This window comes from Lipotes vexillifer, unplaced genomic scaffold, assembly GCF_000442215.2.
Source record: "Lipotes vexillifer unplaced genomic scaffold, Lipotes_vexillifer_v1.1 scaffold371, whole genome shotgun sequence".
Taxonomy (NCBI): domain Eukaryota; kingdom Metazoa; phylum Chordata; class Mammalia; order Artiodactyla; family Lipotidae; genus Lipotes; species Lipotes vexillifer.
The window spans coordinates 3613931-3632806 of record NW_006786304.1 but is presented as its reverse complement, the minus strand read 5'-3'; the positions used below and the strand labels follow the sequence as shown (position 1 = coordinate 3632806).

Here is an 18876-nt window from a genome sequence, read left to right as displayed (position 1 = left end):
CCAAAGAACCCCCCACCCAGCAAAAAAAAAATTTAAAAAAAAAAGGGACCCCCCCCCCCCCCGCTTCCACCTTACATTAAAGAGCAAGTACCTACCTCCCCACCAGCCTCCTTCACTGCCTTGTTTTTCCAGTCATTTTCCAACATACCGAATCTTTTATTATTTGGCTCCCCACTGGCTTGTCAGCTCCATGAGAGCAGGGACCTTGATGACGGCTATATGTCCAGAACAGTGTGGAGCCCAGTGGAGGTGGAGACAATGTGTGATCACAGGTGGGAGACGTTGGCTTAGAAAAGGGAAGAGATTTTAGAGGTAATACATGGGGGCAATGGAAAGTCAGACGGGCTTGTGTCGGAATCTGGACTCGTCTACTAATCTGCCCTGAGTTTTAGGCAAGGGACTTAATTTCCGAATCTGCAGAATGGGGGAACAAGCCCATACCTCCCAGCTGTGGTGTTGGGAAGATTAAAAGGCTCATGCCAAGGACCCAGCACAGCGCTGGAGTGCTGTAGGTCCTTGGTAAAATTTCTCCCCTTCTCCTGAAGTCCCTAGGCCATCAGTGGCCACACATGGGCTAGAATCCAGGTCCCTAGCAACCCGTGTCCAGGCTTTCTCTCACTTCACCACAAGCCCCTTGCAATCCGGTGTGTGGGTACCTGGGAGAGGTAACTGCTGAGGGTTTGACGTGGAAAAGGAGGAACACATGCTGTGGGGCACTGGTACAGGGGCATCTGCATAGCAGTGACAGGAGCTGAAGGGAAGGTGGCTCTGTGCCCCAGAGGAAAAGTCCAGTCAGAGTGCAAACGCGCTGCTCAGGAAGGCAAAGTCACAGGGTGACTGCTAATAAGAGACCTTACCAAAGGGTCCAAACACAACATGGAGGAGTCGTTTTTTTTTCCCCCCCTAAGCATTTAGCAGGACCTGGCAGAGGACCAGCACTTTTAATTAATTAATTTATTTTTGGCTGTGTTGGGTCTTCGCTGCTGCATGCGGGTTTTCTCTAGTTACGGCGAGCGCGGGCTGTTCCTCGTTGTGCGCGGGCTTCTCACTGCGGTGGCTTCTCTTGTTGTGGAGCACGGGCTCTAGACGCGCAGGCTTCAGTAGTTGTGGCCCGCGTGCTCCAGAACGCAGGCTCAGTAGTTGTGGCGCACGGGCTTAGTTGCTCCGTGGCACGTGGGATCCTCCCGGACCGGGGCTCGAACCCGTGTCTCCTGCATTGGCAGGCGGGTTCTTAACCACTGCGCCACCAGGGAAGCCCCCATGGAGGAGTCTTGAATAACCACCTTAACTCCTTTCTGGTTACGCGGGATGACCCCACTGGCCTCAGGACTCCCTGAGGCAGCGTGTCCCACTGCTAGTTGGCTCCCCAGTTGGGAAATTCTGCCTTATCCTGAGCAGATATTGACCATTCTGAACACCTACTCCTAGTGTCCACTCTGTGCTGAGACAGCTAGGTCAACTTATGCTAAATAAAGCAGTCCTTCCTTGGGAAGTGGAAGAGCCTGGTGGTCAGGAACATGGATGTGAGAGTCAGGTCTGGGTTCAAATGGCAGCTGTCGCTCAACAGCTAAATAATGTCTATGAACTTCCGTCTTCTCATCTGCAAGATGGGGATTCCATGGTACCTACCTCATAGATTTGATTGTTGGAAAGATCATGATAGCGAGCCATCTAGCATTGGTATTCAGTAAAATGTAAGCTCACAGTCACGTCTTGGAGGTTAGGTACGACTATCAGCTCATAAAGGCAAAACGTGCGGGCAGAGTAATCCCTGAAAACTCCTTAAATTGCTCATAAAGTCTGAAAATACCATGATATTCACAGGCCCCCTAAATCCAACACATCGTCACGTCCTTGGCTCAGTAGCAGATGAAGCAGCCGGCCTGTGCCTAGGGGCTGGGTTGTAAGTACACTGAGGAACACTCCCAGCAAGACTCCCACGCTGAGCAAGGCCCACCGACGGGATGGAGATCTCCCACTCCCACCTTCCCTCGCAAAAGCGCTCTTGCTTGGCCGGGGGACTGGCGGATAAAGGCTCCCATGATGCTTTTGGTTTGGGCTGTGAGAATCTACTTGAATTAGAGAAAGCTCACCGTGCTAGGGCCTCACCTCAGTCTTTGCGCTGCCTGAATTCTCTTACGTCAGGGGCCAGAATAAGACCCGAACCTGGGACCAAGGCAGTCTGTTTTCCTTCCTGAGACGAGCAGGGGTCTCCTTGTGACAGGGATCTGGGCAAGGGTCGAAGGCCTCACTGCCCTCATCTCCCCTCAGTTCATCCCTCCTGGGGAACAAGAGCTTCTGTAGTGGCACCACCCCCGCCAGGAGAGACAGTGAAGAGCCAGGCTCAGGCCACGTGGCTTGGAGGGGGCACCAAGATAAGGACATTTATCTGATTTAACCAGCTCTCAGGTGCTGGGTCAGAAAGCCAAGACAGCCCATCTGCTGCACACAGACAGCACTTGGACACTGGATCTTCCCCACACTATTTGTTGCTTTCATCGCTCCCCCTCTTTCAGACGGCCTCTGATAGCACACATGGTCTCAGACGGAGAGGAAGACACAGGGCCCAGCTCTCCAAGGTCCAAAAAAAACAGCTGAGGGATGGAGTCTTGGGAAAGGAGGAGTCCCAAGTTCAAGATGGTTAGGATGGGGTTGGGGTGGGGGGCAGAGGCGGTCCTCAAGGGGTAGGAGGGCTCAGAAGTCCAAGGTGGTGGCTGGGGTGAGGGTGGGCCCTGGGGAAAAGTCAGATGCTGCTTCAAGGCAGCATTGTCTGGGAAGAGAGCTGTATGTTGAAAACTCTTCCATTTCTATTCCCAACCCTGGTGTCCCCCACCCAACCCTGCCCTCCCTGGGGCGGCATCTCAGGCAGGGGCTGTGTCTCCTTATGCCCCCTCTGAGCACAGTGACCCTGGTCCTAGGGTCAGGTACCACCACCTGAGCCTCGTCCCTCCAGCTTGGCGGTGGCAGCAACAGCATCCTGCTCTGGCTCGCCCCTGGGCTGCCTCACTGTCCCATCTCTTCTCGGCAGCATCCCTCACCAGTACAGCCAATCCCCGCACTCAGCTCCCTTTGCTGAAATACCCCGGGTGACTCTGTTTCCCTGCTTGGACCTACCCGAAGAGATGTCTCTAAAGGGGATCTTAGGTCTAAAGCTGGACTCCTGGTCTCCCCCCCACAGCTCCAGTCTGCCCCGTCTTTATAAACCCACCTTCCACCCACGGTTTGGGCCACAAAGTTGGGGTCAGCCTGGACTCCTTCCCTCCCTCACTCCGACGTCCACACCATCGTCACATCCTTCCACCCACAGCCTGCATCTGTTCCCGACTTCTCTTCTCGCGGCCACTTCCCTGATCTGGCCCATCCCTTGTCCCCCTGCTGCCTCTCTCTCACCATCTCCAGTCCACTCTCCACAGAGCTGAGCGACCTCTTAAATACATCGGATCCTGTCATTCTCCCTCCTAAAACTGTCCGATGGCTGCCCAATGCCCTGAGAATAAAACCCCAAACCCTACGTGTGGCCCACAGGCCCTGGGTGATCCGCCCCCTGCCTGACCCTGACCTCACCTCCTCTTCACACTTGCTCTGGGTCACACTGGCCAGCTTTCCGATCCTTCCAATAACAGAAGCTGGTTCCCGCCTCAGGGCCTTTGTCCTAACAGTCCCCTCTGCCTGGATCCCACTTCCCACAGCCCTTCCCACAGCCAGTTTCCTTCTTAAAGTCTAGCTTCGCACAGGGACCAACTGACTACCCCAAGGCTCCTCACAGCCACGTCCCGTTGCTACCTCACGGCACTCGTCCCATTCGCAATGGCCTAGCTCACCTGTCTGTGGGTGTGCGCGTGTGCCCGCGCATGCCGACGGGCTCCATTCACTAGAACCTAAATCCCACGAGATCAGGGAACCTTGGCTGTCTTGGTTCCCGCTCTGCCCAGTGCCTTCAACAGTGCCTGGCACATAGTAGGTATCCAATAAATAATTGTTGAATGCAGAACAAAGAAGGCCTGTCTGGGGACCCCCCCACCCCACCCCACCCAGGGGGAGGAAACCAGAGGTCTCTGAGGACACAGTGTCCCAGGGGGAGGGGCCCCAAGTCCAGGGCGGCCCCCTCAGGGGACTCGACTGCTGTGGCTGAGGGTCCCACCACGGGTCAGAGAGACATGCTGGTGAGGTTGTCCTGGCTCAGCAGTCCCTTCCGGCCCGCACCAGCCCCGTGCCCACCGCCCCCAGCACCCCCGCTCCCCCCACAGTACTCATGCAGCCTGTGCCGCAGAGTGACAAGGGCTGACCCCAGGCAGGCGCCGTTGGGTGCATGGGGCCCGCCAGGCAGCTGGAGCAACAGGGTGGCCACGCCAGCCATGCCATCTTCGGTGGGCTCGAGGGTGATAGGCCCGGCTCGCAGGCCGGCAGTGGCGGCAGGGATGGCTGGTGGGCAGCAGCTCCCTCCCACGGGTCCCCAGGGCCCGCCGGCCCCCGTCAGCAGCAAGGGTGCCAAGAAGGGCTCCGAGCGGCGGAAGGCGGGTGGTGGGAGCCCGGCTGGCTTCCAGGCGGGGGCCGGGGCAGCAGGGTCGGGCGGGAAGCAGACGGTGACCTTGGCGAAGGGGCGGCTGGCCATCTTGGTCATCTCCTGCAGGTGCCGGCGCTGTTCCCGCCGCTGATCCAGGGCCTGCTTGGCCTTCCAGAGCAGCACGCAGAGCGACAGGAAGAGGAAGAAGCAGGAGAAGAAGACGGAGAAGAAGACAAACAGGTCGATGTGGGCCTGGTCCTGCCGGAAGAAGAGCAGGCCCTGCGAGCCGGCCGCGCCGGGCCCCCCGGCGCCCCCCACGCCCAGCAGGAGCAGGTAGAAGCGGCTGGACTTGAGGGTGTGGTGCTCGTGCGGGTAGGTGATGACCAGCCGGTCCCGCACGCCACGGACCACCAGCACCACGGATGGCTCTGTCACCGTCACGTAGGTGATCAGGCCCCGTGGCCACACCTCCTGTACTCGTGGCTCTGCTGGGGTGGCCGGCCCACCTCCGGCCCCGGGTCCCCCCAGATCCCCAGCCCCCCGGGGCCCACCGTCAGCAGGGGGTGGGGGGGCTGGGGGAGGCGGTGGCGGCTGGATGTGCACGGTGTGGACACCGGTGTCGGGGGCCACACGGACCACGAAGGTGTCATAGGAGGTGGAGACGTAGAGGTCCACGGCACCAAAGGTCACATCCAGCGTCAGGCGGATGTCCACATTGGTGAACTTGGGCTGCACGCCAAAGAGGACAGTGCGGCCGGGGCCCAGAGCGCGGCGCTTCGGCTCATGGAAACAGTTGGTCTGGGACGTGGGGTCCAGGCAGTACTCCTGCTCCACGGAGATGAGGCGGTAGCACTGCTGGCCACCCAGCGGGCTCCCGTGGAATGACTCCCGGCACTTGGCACACTGTGGGCAGGGTAGGGAGTGGAAGCGGCCATCAGAGCTGAACTCAGGGTCCAGCCCTCCTCCAAGGAGGACTGGTATTTTGTACCTACTGGTAAGTAGCCCCTGCCCTGGGTTTCCACAGTGTCCCAGCAGCTTCCTTGTGACCCCCCTGGATTTCCCTGACACAGTGTGGACACCAACAGCACCCTACACTCCAGCACTGCTGTTCCTGCTGTCACCCCAGTGACCACAGCACCCTAGTGGCAAAGCCTCTGGAACTCTGAGGCACAGCAATGAAGAGCTCTGTTGAATCCTGGCTCTACCTCCTCACTAGCTGTGTGGCCTTGGAATAGTGACTTAACCTTGCTGAACTGGAGATTCTTCCTCTGTACACAGATAGTAAACACTACTGAAATCACAGGCCCAGCACAGGTGAGCCAGACTTGCCTGCTAACCTTGCTGTTTCCGGACTCTATTGGGTAGGTCCTGCCTCAGGGCCTTTGCACTGGTTGAGCCTCTGCTTGGATCGCTCTCCTGCCTGCCCCCTCCCCCAAATGTGTGAATGTCTTTACTTAAGTGTCACATTCTCACTGAGGCCTTCCTTGGCCACTGTATCTACCATTCCCGCTCCCAACATTTCCTCGCCCTCCTTTCTGCTTAATTTCCCTCCTTACTGCTCATCACTAACACACTACATGTCTGAAATATTCATTTGTTGGTTGCTGGACTCCTCCATGAATTCCCTGAGGACAGAACATTTTGCCTGTTTTGTTCCCTACTGTGTCCCAGTGCTTTGCACAGTGCCTGGCATATATTAGGTGCTCAGTAAATAGGTGTTGAGTGAACAAGTTGGCTGGATAACAGCTATTTTGATTCCTGCAGTCCAGTGGAAACCACTCAGTCTCTGGGATTGACCAGGGTCAGTCCAAGCTCCAAACCCAGCCAACTGTCTGACCTGGGACAAGTCTCTGAGCCTCCTTTTGTTCTTATGCCCACAGCTCACCGAGGCCCTAGCACAGCCTTCATGAGCCTTCCGTGTCTGTGCTGTCTCCACTGTATCTATGGCAGGCACTCCTTACATACTAACTACTACTGCTATCATTAGAAGCTAAGGAAACTGCTGTTTCAGAGCTACCAACAGAGCTGCTGGAGGAGGAGGTCTGAATTAAGCTCTGAACTTCTGTTTTGACAAAGACCAATGGGCCTTTTGATTATGCATCAAGCAAGCAAAAATTCTGGGGACTTCCCTGGCGATCCAGTGGTTAAGACTCTGAGCTCCCAATGCAAGGGGCACAGATTCGATCCCTGGCTGGGGAACTAAGATCATGCGTGCCGCACGGCAAGGCTGAAAAAAAAATGAAAAGAAAGAAAAAATTCTGGTCTTGGATGGAAATGTTAGGGGTCAGTAAGGCTTGTGAAGCTCTGTCGCCATTTTGGGCGTAGTTGCATCTTTGCCAATAGATGGGTAGGGAGACTGAGGCGAGCAAGGGATTCTCTCTTCCTTCTGGAACTAGAGAGAAGGTAGGTGGGTGGGGTGGTAGGAGCTGTACTCCAAGGAAGGAACATGGAATATCCCCTCTGTGGAAGGGGAGCCTGCAACACAGTAACCAACCAGGCAGTCAGTACAGGGGCTCCAGGAGTCCCCCAGCTGAAGAAAGGGGATATGGACTCAAGGGGAATTTGCATATGGGTATTAGTAATAATATGAGATCCCCTACTGGCCCCAAGTGATCAGGTGAGGGCCACCACTTGAGCGAAAACTTGCCTGAGAATGAAGCCAACCCAGAGGAGAGCAAAGTCAAGATCCAGGGAAAGGAGGACTCCTGACTGTACTGTGTGAGCACCTGGATCTGGCCATTCCTGAAGTGGACTCCAGACCTCAGTTTTGAGAGCCAACACATTTTCTTTTTTGCTTAAGCTACTATGAGATGAGTTTTCTGACTCTCCGTAATGGAGTCCGTCTCCTCACCTCCACCACCCACAAGAGGCTCATTTCTGGGATCCCAGCATCACCGCCCGGGCCCTGAAACTGACCAGGGCTCAGGAACAGTCTATCAAGTTGACCTTGATCCCCATGACCACAGATATCGGAACCACGTTGTCAGTCCTGCCTGGGCCAGGCTACCTCATCCCAGCCCTGACCTCTTCTGGGCATGGGGCCCTCGGCCCATAACTTGCTTCTCTAGCCGCACCTGGTACTTGTAGCAGTCTCGGCGGTCACTGGGGGAGCTGCCCTGGCACGTGCCCGTCTCTGTGTTGTTCTGACACGGGCAGCCTGTCCCGTCCTGCTCGTTACATGTGTCCGCATGGCCATTACACTGACATCTGAAGAGAGGGAAGAAGACGGGCGTTATATAGCTCCCAAGACCTACGGGGGCCCAGGCTGGATGCTGCAAACGTGAGCTCCAATCCATGAGGCCACAAGAGGAAACTGAGGCTCCCAGAGGTCAAGCCATTTACCCCAAGGCCACAGTGTTGGTAAGTGGCAGAGTCAGGATTAGAACCCAGGACGGACGAACTCCAGGGCTTACTGACCATTCAGAAGGAAGCGGGTGGAATGGGGAGGCTGTCTTGAGGCCTCTCCCTCAGGGCCCTCTCTCTTTTTGCCCAAGAGTCTCCACCAGGGCTGCTCGATAGCCTGCGTTTCAGCACTGGCCTGAGGGAGAGGGTCTCCCACCTGAGTCTAGGTCTTCACCCCCAGCGGGGATCTCATCCTTTCCTGACTGAGGGCAGAGGACTGGGGAGAGGAGCCTGGCTCCCAGAGCTATTCCTCCTGGGCGGGCCAAGGGTTCCGGGCCCCCATTCCACTTACTTGGTGCACTTCCCGTCGAGCAGGAAGTAGCCGTGGAGGCAGCTCTCGCACTTGTCCCCATAGCTATTATTCTGGCAGTTCACACACACGGCCTCGTCTTCACTAGGACCCTCTGTCACCCAGTTTTCGATCTGGCCAAGGAAGGACAGGGAGATCACAAAAATGCATGGGCCAGCCCCTCCTCCCTCAGAGCCAGGAGTCCAGACCCCAGCAGCCTCCTCCTCCCTCAGACTAGGAGTCCAGGCCCCCGGCCCCCTCCTCCTTCAGACCCAGGAGCTCAGGACCCCAGCCTCTCTCACCTCATCTGCATCCAGCGAGTATTTCTCCGGCTCCCTCCTGGCCATGTCAAGCTCCTTCCTGGAGACGCAGACCTGGCTGTTGCCCCGACAAAAGGCGTGGCAGGGCCGGCAGGTCCCGCCCCCCACAGCTGAACCCACGAACAGCGGGAGGCACTGCTCACAGTGGCTGCCCTGGAAACCAGGGACAGGGCGGTCAGAGCGGGTGAAGAGTCACAGTGGCTGTGAGAGTTGGGGGAAGGTTCTGAGAGCACCAGGGGAGGGCAGCAACAGCGCAGGCATTTGGCTTGGGCAGTCCCGGCCCATCTGCCATCGAGCCCTCTGCCTTCACTTGCACACCTCCAGTGATGGGGTTTCACCCCCCTTCAGCCCCAGTGTTGCGCTCAGAAAGCCCTTCCCCACAGGATCCCAGATGCTCCTCCACGGGATCCCCCTCCGAGATCCAGTACTAATTCTGTCCCGCTATCCAGGGCGGCCCCTCTGTGATACAGACCCAGACGGTGTCCCCAGGGTCCTCTCATACTCCCTTGGGATAGGGCTAGGCCCCCTCCTCCCTGTGCCTAGCTCGCTGGGGCTTGGAAGGAGGCTCAAGATGCCTGAGTGTAGGCTGAAGGCACAGAGGCCCGGGGCAAGGGCCTGAGGTCCCGGACGGACACCTTGGTGTGATTGTGGCAGAGCAGGCAGTGGTCGCGGGCCCCCACACCGGCGCACTCGCTGTGGCGGTTGCAGCGACACTCCGTGGAGCAGTTGTGGCCAACAAAGCCGAAGTGGCAGCGGCAGTGGTCGGGCTCCACGCATGAGCCGTTCACGCAGCCCTGGGCGCACACGGGGCGGCACAGCCCCGTCACGCTGCAGGGGTGGGGCAGGAGTCAGCGCAGGGTAGCGGGCCGCTCCCTCCCAAAGGCACACCCAGCCGTCGGCACGGTCCTCACCGCGCCTCTGAGGCCACCACCGGCCAGCCCACCCTCTTCGCAACTAGTCCACCCCCCGCCCCGGTCCGCTGCATCTCTCCCCTGCCCCGGGTCCAGCCCAGCACCTCCTCCAGGGGCGATGACCCCCTTCCCAGGGTACCCTGTTAAACTAACTGACCAACCTTGCCCTCCACGACCTAGCCCCGCCCTCACGCCCTCCTCCACACCATGGACGCTTTCTTGCGCCCCACCTTGATCCACGCCCCGTCCTCTACCGCTCCCCGCAGACTCTCCCACCCCACGGTCTGCCTGGCCCTGCTCCCCTGCACCCCACCCAAGCCCCCGCGTCTGGCCTGCAGCCTCACTTGTCCATGGTGTAGCCCGTCTTGCAGCTGCACTCGTAACCGTGGGGCCGGTCATGGCAGTTCTGTGTTTCGTTGCAGTCGTGGTGCCCGTTTGCACACTCGTCCTCAGGGGGGCAGGACAGGAAGGCCCAGGAGGCCCCAGGTCGCCCACATGTCAGCCCTGGCACGAGGATACAGGGCTTCACTGTGGAGGCCTCTGAACCACTAGCCTAGCCACCCGGGCCCTTGCTCCCCCTTCCCCTGAGCGCCACCTGTGAGAGCCCCCAGCGGCCCTCCACGTCCTCTGCACCAAACCCCACGTCAGAACGCAGACAGGAGCCAGCCCCACTCACCCCATCCGAAAACCCGTCTCACCATCGCGGGGGCCGCTGAGTCCACCCTCCAGGCAGCGGCCACCCCCATCCTGGCCCCCCCAGGCACACCAGCCACAGTGGGGCCGCCGCAGGCACAGGGCGCACTGGGTTGCCTGAGCACAGCCCAGGGAGCAGCTCTCGGGTCCTCGGAGCAGCCGCCCGCAGCCTCCAGCCATACATCGCAGGGGCAGGTAGGAGGGGCTCAGACACTACAGGGGAGGGGAAATGGCAGAGAAAGAAGATCAAACAAACACCTCCTGGGTATCTTCCTGGATTGCACCCTCTTCTCAGAGGTCTCACCCCTGCTGGCCACAACCGGGTGGACCAAAATGGACATCAGCTGGGGTCATCACATTCTCCCTCCTCGGCATTTGTAACTAGAAGTTCAGACCAGAAGTCAGGCTAGGGACATCCTTGAAACTAGATTGTGTAGACTATGGCTGGCTGGGCCACTTGGATGAACAAACGACAGCAAATGAAGAGAACAGAGAGAGGCAAGAAAAGAGCAGAGACAGAAAGAAGCAGAGAGGAGAATCACACACCCCAAAGACAGGTAGACAGGCAGCTTTCCAGGCTCCACCTCCAGTCCCTGGTAGGACCTGGCTGCACTTTCCACCTGGGCTACAAGAGGCACCACTGTGTTGGTATAATGAGCCCCTTTACCCACCTGGCTTGGGATGCAGCTGTTTCTTACAGTCAAAGAACAGCAATGATCCCAGGTGGAAAAAGAAACAAGCATCAGGAGGGGGGTTGCCAGCCACAGCCTCTTAGAACATGGACCCAGCTGCTGGGGCAACAGGATCCTCCCGCCCTTGGCTGGGAAGTTGAGGAGTCCGTGGTCAGGGGCTGCACAGCAACTCACACACCATCACTTATCGTGTCCTGGGACCCAGACACGGTGCTCAACGAGGTTCACACTCCTGGAAACTTACCTCAGTGTATGAGAGCATTTTATTTACGACTTGGGCCTTAAGTACAGTATAGGAGGAAAGAGATTAGTCTAGGCTGGCTGTCTGGAAGCACTTAGGAAGAAACAAAGCAACCATGCAGTCCTGAAATAGAAAACCCTGATAGCTGTGGCCGGAGCTCTGAGTCCCTACGGGTTACGCCGGTGATGAGCCGAGCCTGGCTGAACTGCCATGGCCAAGTTCTTCTCCAGGTTAGGCTTCCAGATCTGAATTTAGTGCACCCCTTGACAAACAGAGGGGCAGGCTGGAAGGGGGCCAAGAGAAGCCCGAGGCTCCAGTCTGCTCAGCACTTTCTGCTGGGACCCCCCTAGTGGCCAAATGTGATGCTGCCCAATACCATAAACTGCATTTCCTGTGTTCCTGGAAGAGATGCAGGATCCTAGCTCATCTGCTGACATATGCCCACAGCCTAGCAAAGTGCCCGGCACAAGGAAGGTGCTCAATGAAGAATTTGGTAAAAGGACAAAGGGAAGGAGGGAAGAAGCCAGCCAGCCAGCCAGGGAAGAAGGGAGCACCTTGTTGTCTGCCCCAGGCTCTGAGGCCAAAGGCATTCAGAAGAACAATGCCTGCCTGTTAAAATAAGGCTGCCCTTGAGCGAAATCACAACAGGTCTGGTCTGCGCACCTGTTATGATTGATCTGTGTTTTTAAAACACCTGAGCCAACGGTTTTAACTGATTTTCCCAGAAATCAGAAGACCTGGCAGCAGCCCTCTGACATTCCCATGCAGCATCAGCTCCGCACTCTCCATTCAGCCGCCCCACCACTCCCTCCCGCCTCACACCTCCTGAGCTGCCTGCAGGCTCTCTGGTGTTGCCTTCCAGTCCCTGGGATTCCAATAAAGACAAATAATGGAAATCTCAATAATATTTAGGGAGGACGTGTATCACCGGAAGGACCCCAGGCTTGAGGACGAGAGGCCTCTGCTTGTTAGAGGTGCCACAGCAGGGGCCCTCTGCCCTTGCAGCCACGCTGAGAGCCCCACGGGGAGCACCCCCCACTCCCAGCCGCTGCACTGACCCTCTTGGTGTGTCCCAGACAGCGGAGACTGGGAATCCTCCCAGTGGGCGGAACGTGGGGATGTTACTGAGTTTTTACTGAATAGCAGGCCGGGCTCCACGCTCTACATACATTCTCCCATCTAACTTGGGTGACCTTCCTATGGGACGGTGTGGTATGACACAAAAATGTATCTGGCCTTTGTCCCCGGTTCCTGGTACTAAGCTACTAAAACACATAGGGGTTCCTGAGCAGTGGGGATGTCTTTTGCTGTTCATAAGGAACCCCTTTTACACCTGAGTTTATGCTTACGGGGTGACTTAGGGGAGTCAGCAGAAAAATCAAGTGATTAGAGCCCCACTCACCCACCGGGGGTCAGGGGAGAGATTGAGCTCTATAAAAACACTTGAACAATGAGATTCAGGGGACTTCCCTGGCAGTCCGGTGGTTAGGACTCTGTGCTTTCACTGCTGTGGGCTGGGGTTCAAACCATGGTCGGGGAACTAAGATCCCGTAAGCCGCGCGGCACGGCCAAAAATAAAAGAACAACAACAACGAGATTCAGAGAGCTTCCAGGTTGATAAATGCGTCCTCTGGGAGGGCGGCATGTCCAGTGACGGCATGCAAACGCTGCATGCCTTGCCTATTCACCTCTTCTATTTGGCTCTTCCTGAGTTGTATCCTTTATAATAAACCAGTGTGAGTAAGTAAATGTTTCTCTGAGTTCTGTGAGCCATTCTAGCAAATTATCAAACCTGCAGAGGGGATGGTAGGAACCCCCAATTTACAGCCAGTTAGCATGGATTTGTGACGGGCATCTGAAGTGGGAGCAGTCTTGTGGAACTGAACACTTTAACCTGCGGGATCTGACTCTGATTTCCGGTAGATAGTGTCAGAAATTAACTGAATTGTTGAACACATAGTTGGCGTCCAGAGAACTGGAGAATTGGTTGTTGGTGTTGGAAAACACCCCAGACAGGGTCTGTTGATAGCACTCCTATTTTACCAAAGACTCGTGTAGGCTCTTGGGTTGTGAGATGGTGAGTAATCACACCTCAGTTGGGTCTTGCACAGTCTTGCACAATACAGATGAATGAGGAGTAGACAGACTCACAACTCTGGCCCAGTGACACTGTTTCTGGATATGACAGCAGTAGCTGAAGCTTTCTTATCTCCTGCTGGGGTGGGGCTGGGGTTGACTGCCTGTGTCTGCCACTGGGACAGCTAAATCATGCCAGGCAGAGGCATCTTTGGTTTTTTTGTTTTGTTTTGTTTTTCAGCCGTACCGCACGGCTTGTGGGATCTTAGTTCCCCGACCAGGAATTGAACCCGGGCCCTCGGCAGTGAAAGTGCGGAATCCTAACCACTGGACCGCCAGGGAATTCCCCCCAGAGGCATCTTTGGAATGGACTTTATGAGACAGCACGCACTGGGCAGCCAAGGGGTGGACTGTACCTCCCCAGACCACGCCCATGTTCAAGAATCATCTCTCTAGACCATAGCCATAGATGAGGGGTGGGTCTGAATGGCTGTGTCAGAAGCAGTGCTCCTTCCCTTCCCTGGCCACACCTCACTGGACCACGGCTGGACATCTAACTCGTGAGCTGAGCTGAAGTCTTTCCTGAGAATGTGGACTAACAGAAGAACACAGAGATGACTGTGGTCTCTGGAATTAGAAAGTCACATAGAGACTCCCCTGGTGGTCCAGTGGTTAAGAATCCGCCTTCCAATGCAGGGGACGCGGGTTCGACCCCTGGTCGGGGAACTAAGATCCCACATGCCGTGGGGCAACTAAGCCTGCGTGCCGCAATTACTGAGCCCGTGTGCCACAACTACAGAGAAGCCTGCGCACCGCAACAAAGAGCCCGCAGGCCACAACTAAGACGCAACGCAGCCAAGTAAATAAATAAATAAATAAATATTTTAAAAAAAAAAAAAAAAAAAAAAAAAAGGAAGTCACACAGACCGAGGGTCAAGGGCTGCCAGTTGAGGCGGTGTGTGTTGATGATCAAGCCGAGAGAAACCAGAGGATGGAGACGCGCGGAAAGCAGCTGAGATCAGAGACCAGGCGGCCCGAGAAGGAAGAAGCAACAGTGCTTCCCACCTTCAGACAACAGCAAATACCCCCGGCTCCTTATAACACCAGCTCGAGTGGGTTTCTGTTTCTTACAACCAAAACTTCTAAAAGTAGAGAGAGAAAGAGATGGAGAAGGAAAGTGGAAAGGTGTGGGAGGGAGAAGGGAGATGGTATTGAGTCATGGGAAGGACGGGGCGAGGAGAGCTTAATCGAGAGTTGGAGAGACACCAGGGCTGAGGATTCAGGAAGGGGGCGCTGGGACATGACGGGGAGACTCACAAGGCAAGGAGAGGGACTTCCCTGGTGGTCCAGTGGTTAAGAGTCCACGCTTCCACTGGGGGCGCGGGTTCAATCTCTGGTCAGGGAACTAAGATCCCCCAAGCCGTGTGACGTGGCCCAAAAAAACCCCCCCCAAAAAACAAGAACAAGGCAAAGAGGGAAGAAAGAGATGCTGGAAGGGGCGAGAGAAGAGAAAGTGGGAAGAAAGAGAAAGTGTGATGGTGGGACCAGCCCTAAGGAAATGGAGGCGTCCGTAGAGCAGAGCAGCGGCGGGGTTGGAGAAAGGTCAGTGTGCAGCAGGGAGGAGGGCCACAGCACACCCCGCTGGGGGCAGTCAGTACCTGTTGGAGGCTGCTGCTCCAGACACAGTGCTGCCAGCCCCCGTCTGCACCCTTGGAGTCCAGGCAGGAGGTGCAGTTGGGCAGGAGGTGACAGGGCGTGGGGCAGGGCAGGGGGGGCGATGATTCCACCGGCATCGGGGACACGTTCAGCAGAGAGTGGCTGAAGCACGTCCAGTCATAGGTGGGCTGCACCGAGAGGATGCGGCGGGTCTCCCCTGGGGTTGGGGGCACACGGATTAGAAGCAGGTCCGGGCCCCCAGCCCCCTCCCCTCCTCCTCCCTCAAACCAGGCCCCTGAGCCCCTTGCGTCCTTGGAGCAGGAATCCAGGCCCCCAAACTCTCCTCTCAGGGAGCAAGCCTCAGCGCTCACCAGTCCTCTTGAACTGCCGCGTCCACATGCACTTGCCCTCCCTTGTGCACTGCTTGCAGTCGGCCGCCCCACACACGGCCTCTGAGCAGTTCCCAGCCCAGAAGACCTCTCGCTGGTTGATGCGACAGTCATTCTCCGAGGTGCAGGACCCATTGCGCCCGATGCAGGCACCCTCAGGGCAGTTGGTACACCACTTACAGCGGGGGGCAGATGCCTGGCAGGGGGATACGGGCTCAGCGGGGTTGTCAGGGCCCCCGGCATCCCTCCAGCCTCAGCTCTTGCCACCCAATCCCAGCTGAAGAGCTCAGTGGTGCCTGAGCCACGCCCCCTTCCCACCCCCACCCCCATCATTCACCTCTCCATCTCCAGGCTGCAGGGTCCGGGGATGGCGGGCCAGGCACTCACTGCAGGTCCGCAGACGTCGACATTCCTCGGGGGAGTGGGGCATTGGAGAGCAGGGGAGACCACCACAGCCCAGCCTGGGGAGACATGAGGTCTGGCTCATCACATTCAGCCAGGCCCCACCCTTCCTCCTCATCCTCGCCTCTTCCTGGCGCCTCGTGGACACCGTCCTGCAGGTCCTACATATGCATCCCAAACTGCTCTCAGCACAGGGCTCCCAAACCTGCTCCTCCCCAACTCACTTGGTGATGGTCCCACGTCCACCTATCACCCAGGCCAGAGACACTGGACGATATCCCATGTCCTCTTGGCCCTCCAGCCACCGAGGCCTCTGCCTCCTGAATTCTTCTCTGACCATCCCCTCCTCCTCCACCCCTGCAGCCCAGTTCAAGCCTCCCCCTTCCAGGCCTCCACCTGCAGCCTCCCCTCACCACCCCCTCCTTCACAAGCCTGCCCCTGCCCTCTCCTGCTTAAACCTTCTGTGGCTCCCCATCACCCACAGTGGAGGGCCATAATCCCTTACTCAAAATCCTTGAAGGCACACCTGTTTCAGAACTTTCCAGGTTTCAGAAAAGCAGTGGGTGTACCCGCTGTTACATAATACCCCTAGCAGAGTCTGGGGGAGCACCCTAAAAATCAAACCCTTTAATATTCTGTAGTAAACATGGTGACACATTTAATGGGACAAAATAAAGCCCATTAGTAGCCTCATACCACATTAGTAGCCTCATACCAGTGCAGGATAACTGTGCTGTCAAGTTAGTTTGTGCTAAACCTAGGACAGCGCCTTCAGCCTCCTGATATGTTTGGATTCCCAAACTCCAGACAAGGAGTCTGTGGAGCTGGACGGAGCGCAGTTCAGCCAGGCACTGGAAGCCCTTTCTGAGCTGACCCACCCACCTTTCCAATCTCATTCTTCCCCGACTCAGATGGTTTCTAAAATACACCAGATGCAGCCCCACTTCTGAACCCTCATGGTCTAAACTTGACTGGTCATTTAGGGCCCAGTTCAGACTCAGCTAACCCCAGCCCACAAACAGGGCTCCCCACTCGGTGAGGTCCCCAAGCCTGCCCCTGCCTGTGATAAGCTGCCCATTTTCCCATGTGAGTTGGTCTCCTAACCAGACCATACCCTGCTGAGGCCTCCCCCACAAGCCTGGCCTGGCACAGAACCCACTTCGGAGGGCACCAGTACCACCCACCCACCCACGTGCTGTCAGTCTCCATGGTTACCTATGGGCCTGGTCCCCGGACAGGCAGGCCCCATGGCACCAGGTACAGGCCCCAGACTGGTTACAAGCTTCGGGCGAGGGCAGCAGGTGACAGGGGTCAGGGGGCAGGGTCAGGGCCAGCAGGCGGCCCAGGGCCACTCCCCCAAAGCCTCCTGAGATATACAGGCGACCCCCTACCGCCGCCACAGCGTGGGCCACAGACTCCTCCATTGGTGGTCCCACAGAGGCTGGGCCTGGGGAAAGACAGAAAGTTCAGAGAGAGAGCAGGAGACTTGAGGACAAGATTCACACAAAGGTACCAGTCAGAGAGGGGTGCTGAGAGGAGAGACAGTCTAAGGAGAGCAGAGACAGACAACGAAAGACAGAGAGAAGACAGATAAGGCCAAATAGGACGAGAGCATCCGACACAGACAGCAAGACAAAAGAGAGGGAGAGACACACAAACAGAAAAAAGGAACAGAAGAGAGTGGAATAAGAACAGAGACATGGGCTTCCCTGGTGGCGCAGTGGTTGGGAGTCCGCCTGCCGATGCAGGGGACGCAGGTTCGTGGCCCGGTCCGGGAGGATCCCACATGCCGTGGAGCGGCTGGGCCCGTGAGCCATGGCTGCTGAGCCTGCGTGTCCGGAGCCTGTACTCCGCAGCGGGAGAGGCCACAGAGGTGAGAGGCCCACGTACCGCAAAAAAAAAAATGAACAGAGACAAATGCTGTGGAACCCGGGGACTTCGCTGGCGGTCCAGTGGTTAAGACTCTGCGCTTCCACTGCAGGGGGCACAGGTTCAATCCCTGGTTGGGGAACTAAGATCCTACATGCCACGTGGCGCGGCCAAAAAAAAAAAAAATGTTGTGGAACAAGACCAAGGTGGTGGCAGAACCACACTGTGAAGGTACTAAATGTCGCTAAATTGTTCGTTTTACGATGACTAGTTTTGTTATGTGAATTTCACCTATTTTTTTTAAATCCTCAAAAAGAAAAAAAAGAGTCACAGAATAGTGGAAAAAACAGATTAAGAGCGAAAGAGAGTTAGAGACAGAGGGTCAGAGAAAGCAACAAAAAGCAAAGGAGACAGGCCCGGAGACACACACACACAGTCAGTCAGGTACAATGACTGTCAAATGAAATAAAACGGCAAGATACAACCCCTTTCCAGCCTATGAACTGGAAGGAAGCACCCTCACATATGACAGTCGTTGCCTCTAGAGAATGGGATTATGGGGGATTTTTTCCTTCCTATTTTACAAATTATCTACAATGACCATCATTACTTCATAAACGGAATTAAAAACTTTTCTAAGACAAAAAAAGAAGGAGGGTGTCTCCGTGGGTGCTTAGATAACGTGGAGAGGACAGGAGCTTTGCCTGTGGGCCTGAAAGGGCCCAAATGACCCCTAACGAGTGAGAGTCGCAGGAGAGGGCCAGCGCTCCCCCTGGTTGGCCCGGGGCCTCGCAGGGAGAGTGGTGGACTTACGGATGAGGTCAGGCAGGAGCCAGGTGTTGCAGTTGACCTGGTAGAGCAGAACATCGCTGCTGAACTCGTCAGGGTCCGAGCGCCCCCCGAGGACCACCATGGTGTCCCCTAGCAAGGCTGAGGCGTGGAAAAGTCGGGGGCGGGGCTGATGGGGAGACACACGGCAGGACGGGCTGTCAGAGCCCACGGTCACCCGCTCTTCGTGCTCCCTCTCAGCCCACCCGCCACTCCAAACCTCCCCACGCCCCAGCCCCTACCAGCCCACCCAATCCTAACCTTCCTCAAATCTCACCTCCTTCCTCCAGGAAGTCTCCCTCATTCCTCAGAGCTGTCTCCACAGCCATCTCCTTTCCCTGAACTCCCAGAACCCCCAAACCCCATGCTGTTCCTCAGGAACCCAGCCTCAGATGCTTGAGATGAGCCCCACATTTCTTGGGTGACCTCGCCAGCTGGGCCAGGGCGTATCCTGCTGGGGCTCTTACTTCATCTCCCTTGCGGTCCAGCCCCAAGAAGGGCCTGGGAATATGTTTGTGGATGGCAAATGCAATTGTCTCTAAACAGCGTAATACCCGGGGTTTCCTGCTCTCCCACACACTGTCTCCTTTGGCCTTGAAGGCAG

At 56.8% G+C, this 18876-nt stretch overlaps 1 protein-coding gene and 1 non-coding gene across 2 annotated transcripts in view; both read right to left on the bottom strand.

The window, feature by feature from the left end:
• Window positions 1-4147: 4147 nt before the first annotated feature.
• Window positions 4148-18876, bottom strand: part of MEGF8 (multiple EGF like domains 8) — a 43977-nt gene continuing 29248 nt past the window's right edge. Inside the window, exons 30-41 of the mRNA XM_007458695.1 lie at window positions 18258-18402; window positions 16791-17022; window positions 15511-15634; window positions 15156-15369; window positions 14787-15001; window positions 10125-10332; window positions 9771-9930; window positions 9151-9343; window positions 8498-8668; window positions 8199-8329; window positions 7579-7711; window positions 4148-5407 (exon numbers count right to left, since the gene is read on the bottom strand). Of these exons, the coding sequence (XP_007458757.1) occupies window positions 4148-5407; window positions 7579-7711; window positions 8199-8329; window positions 8498-8668; window positions 9151-9343; window positions 9771-9930; window positions 10125-10332; window positions 14787-15001; window positions 15156-15369; window positions 15511-15634; window positions 16791-17022; window positions 18258-18402 (3186 nt within the window). The remainder of the gene's footprint in view (window positions 5408-7578; window positions 7712-8198; window positions 8330-8497; window positions 8669-9150; window positions 9344-9770; window positions 9931-10124; window positions 10333-14786; window positions 15002-15155; window positions 15370-15510; window positions 15635-16790; window positions 17023-18257; window positions 18403-18876) is intronic.
• Window positions 13398-13470, bottom strand: TRNAE-UUC (transfer RNA glutamic acid (anticodon UUC)). Its single transcript has one exon. It is a non-coding gene; the product is annotated as a tRNA-Glu (tRNA).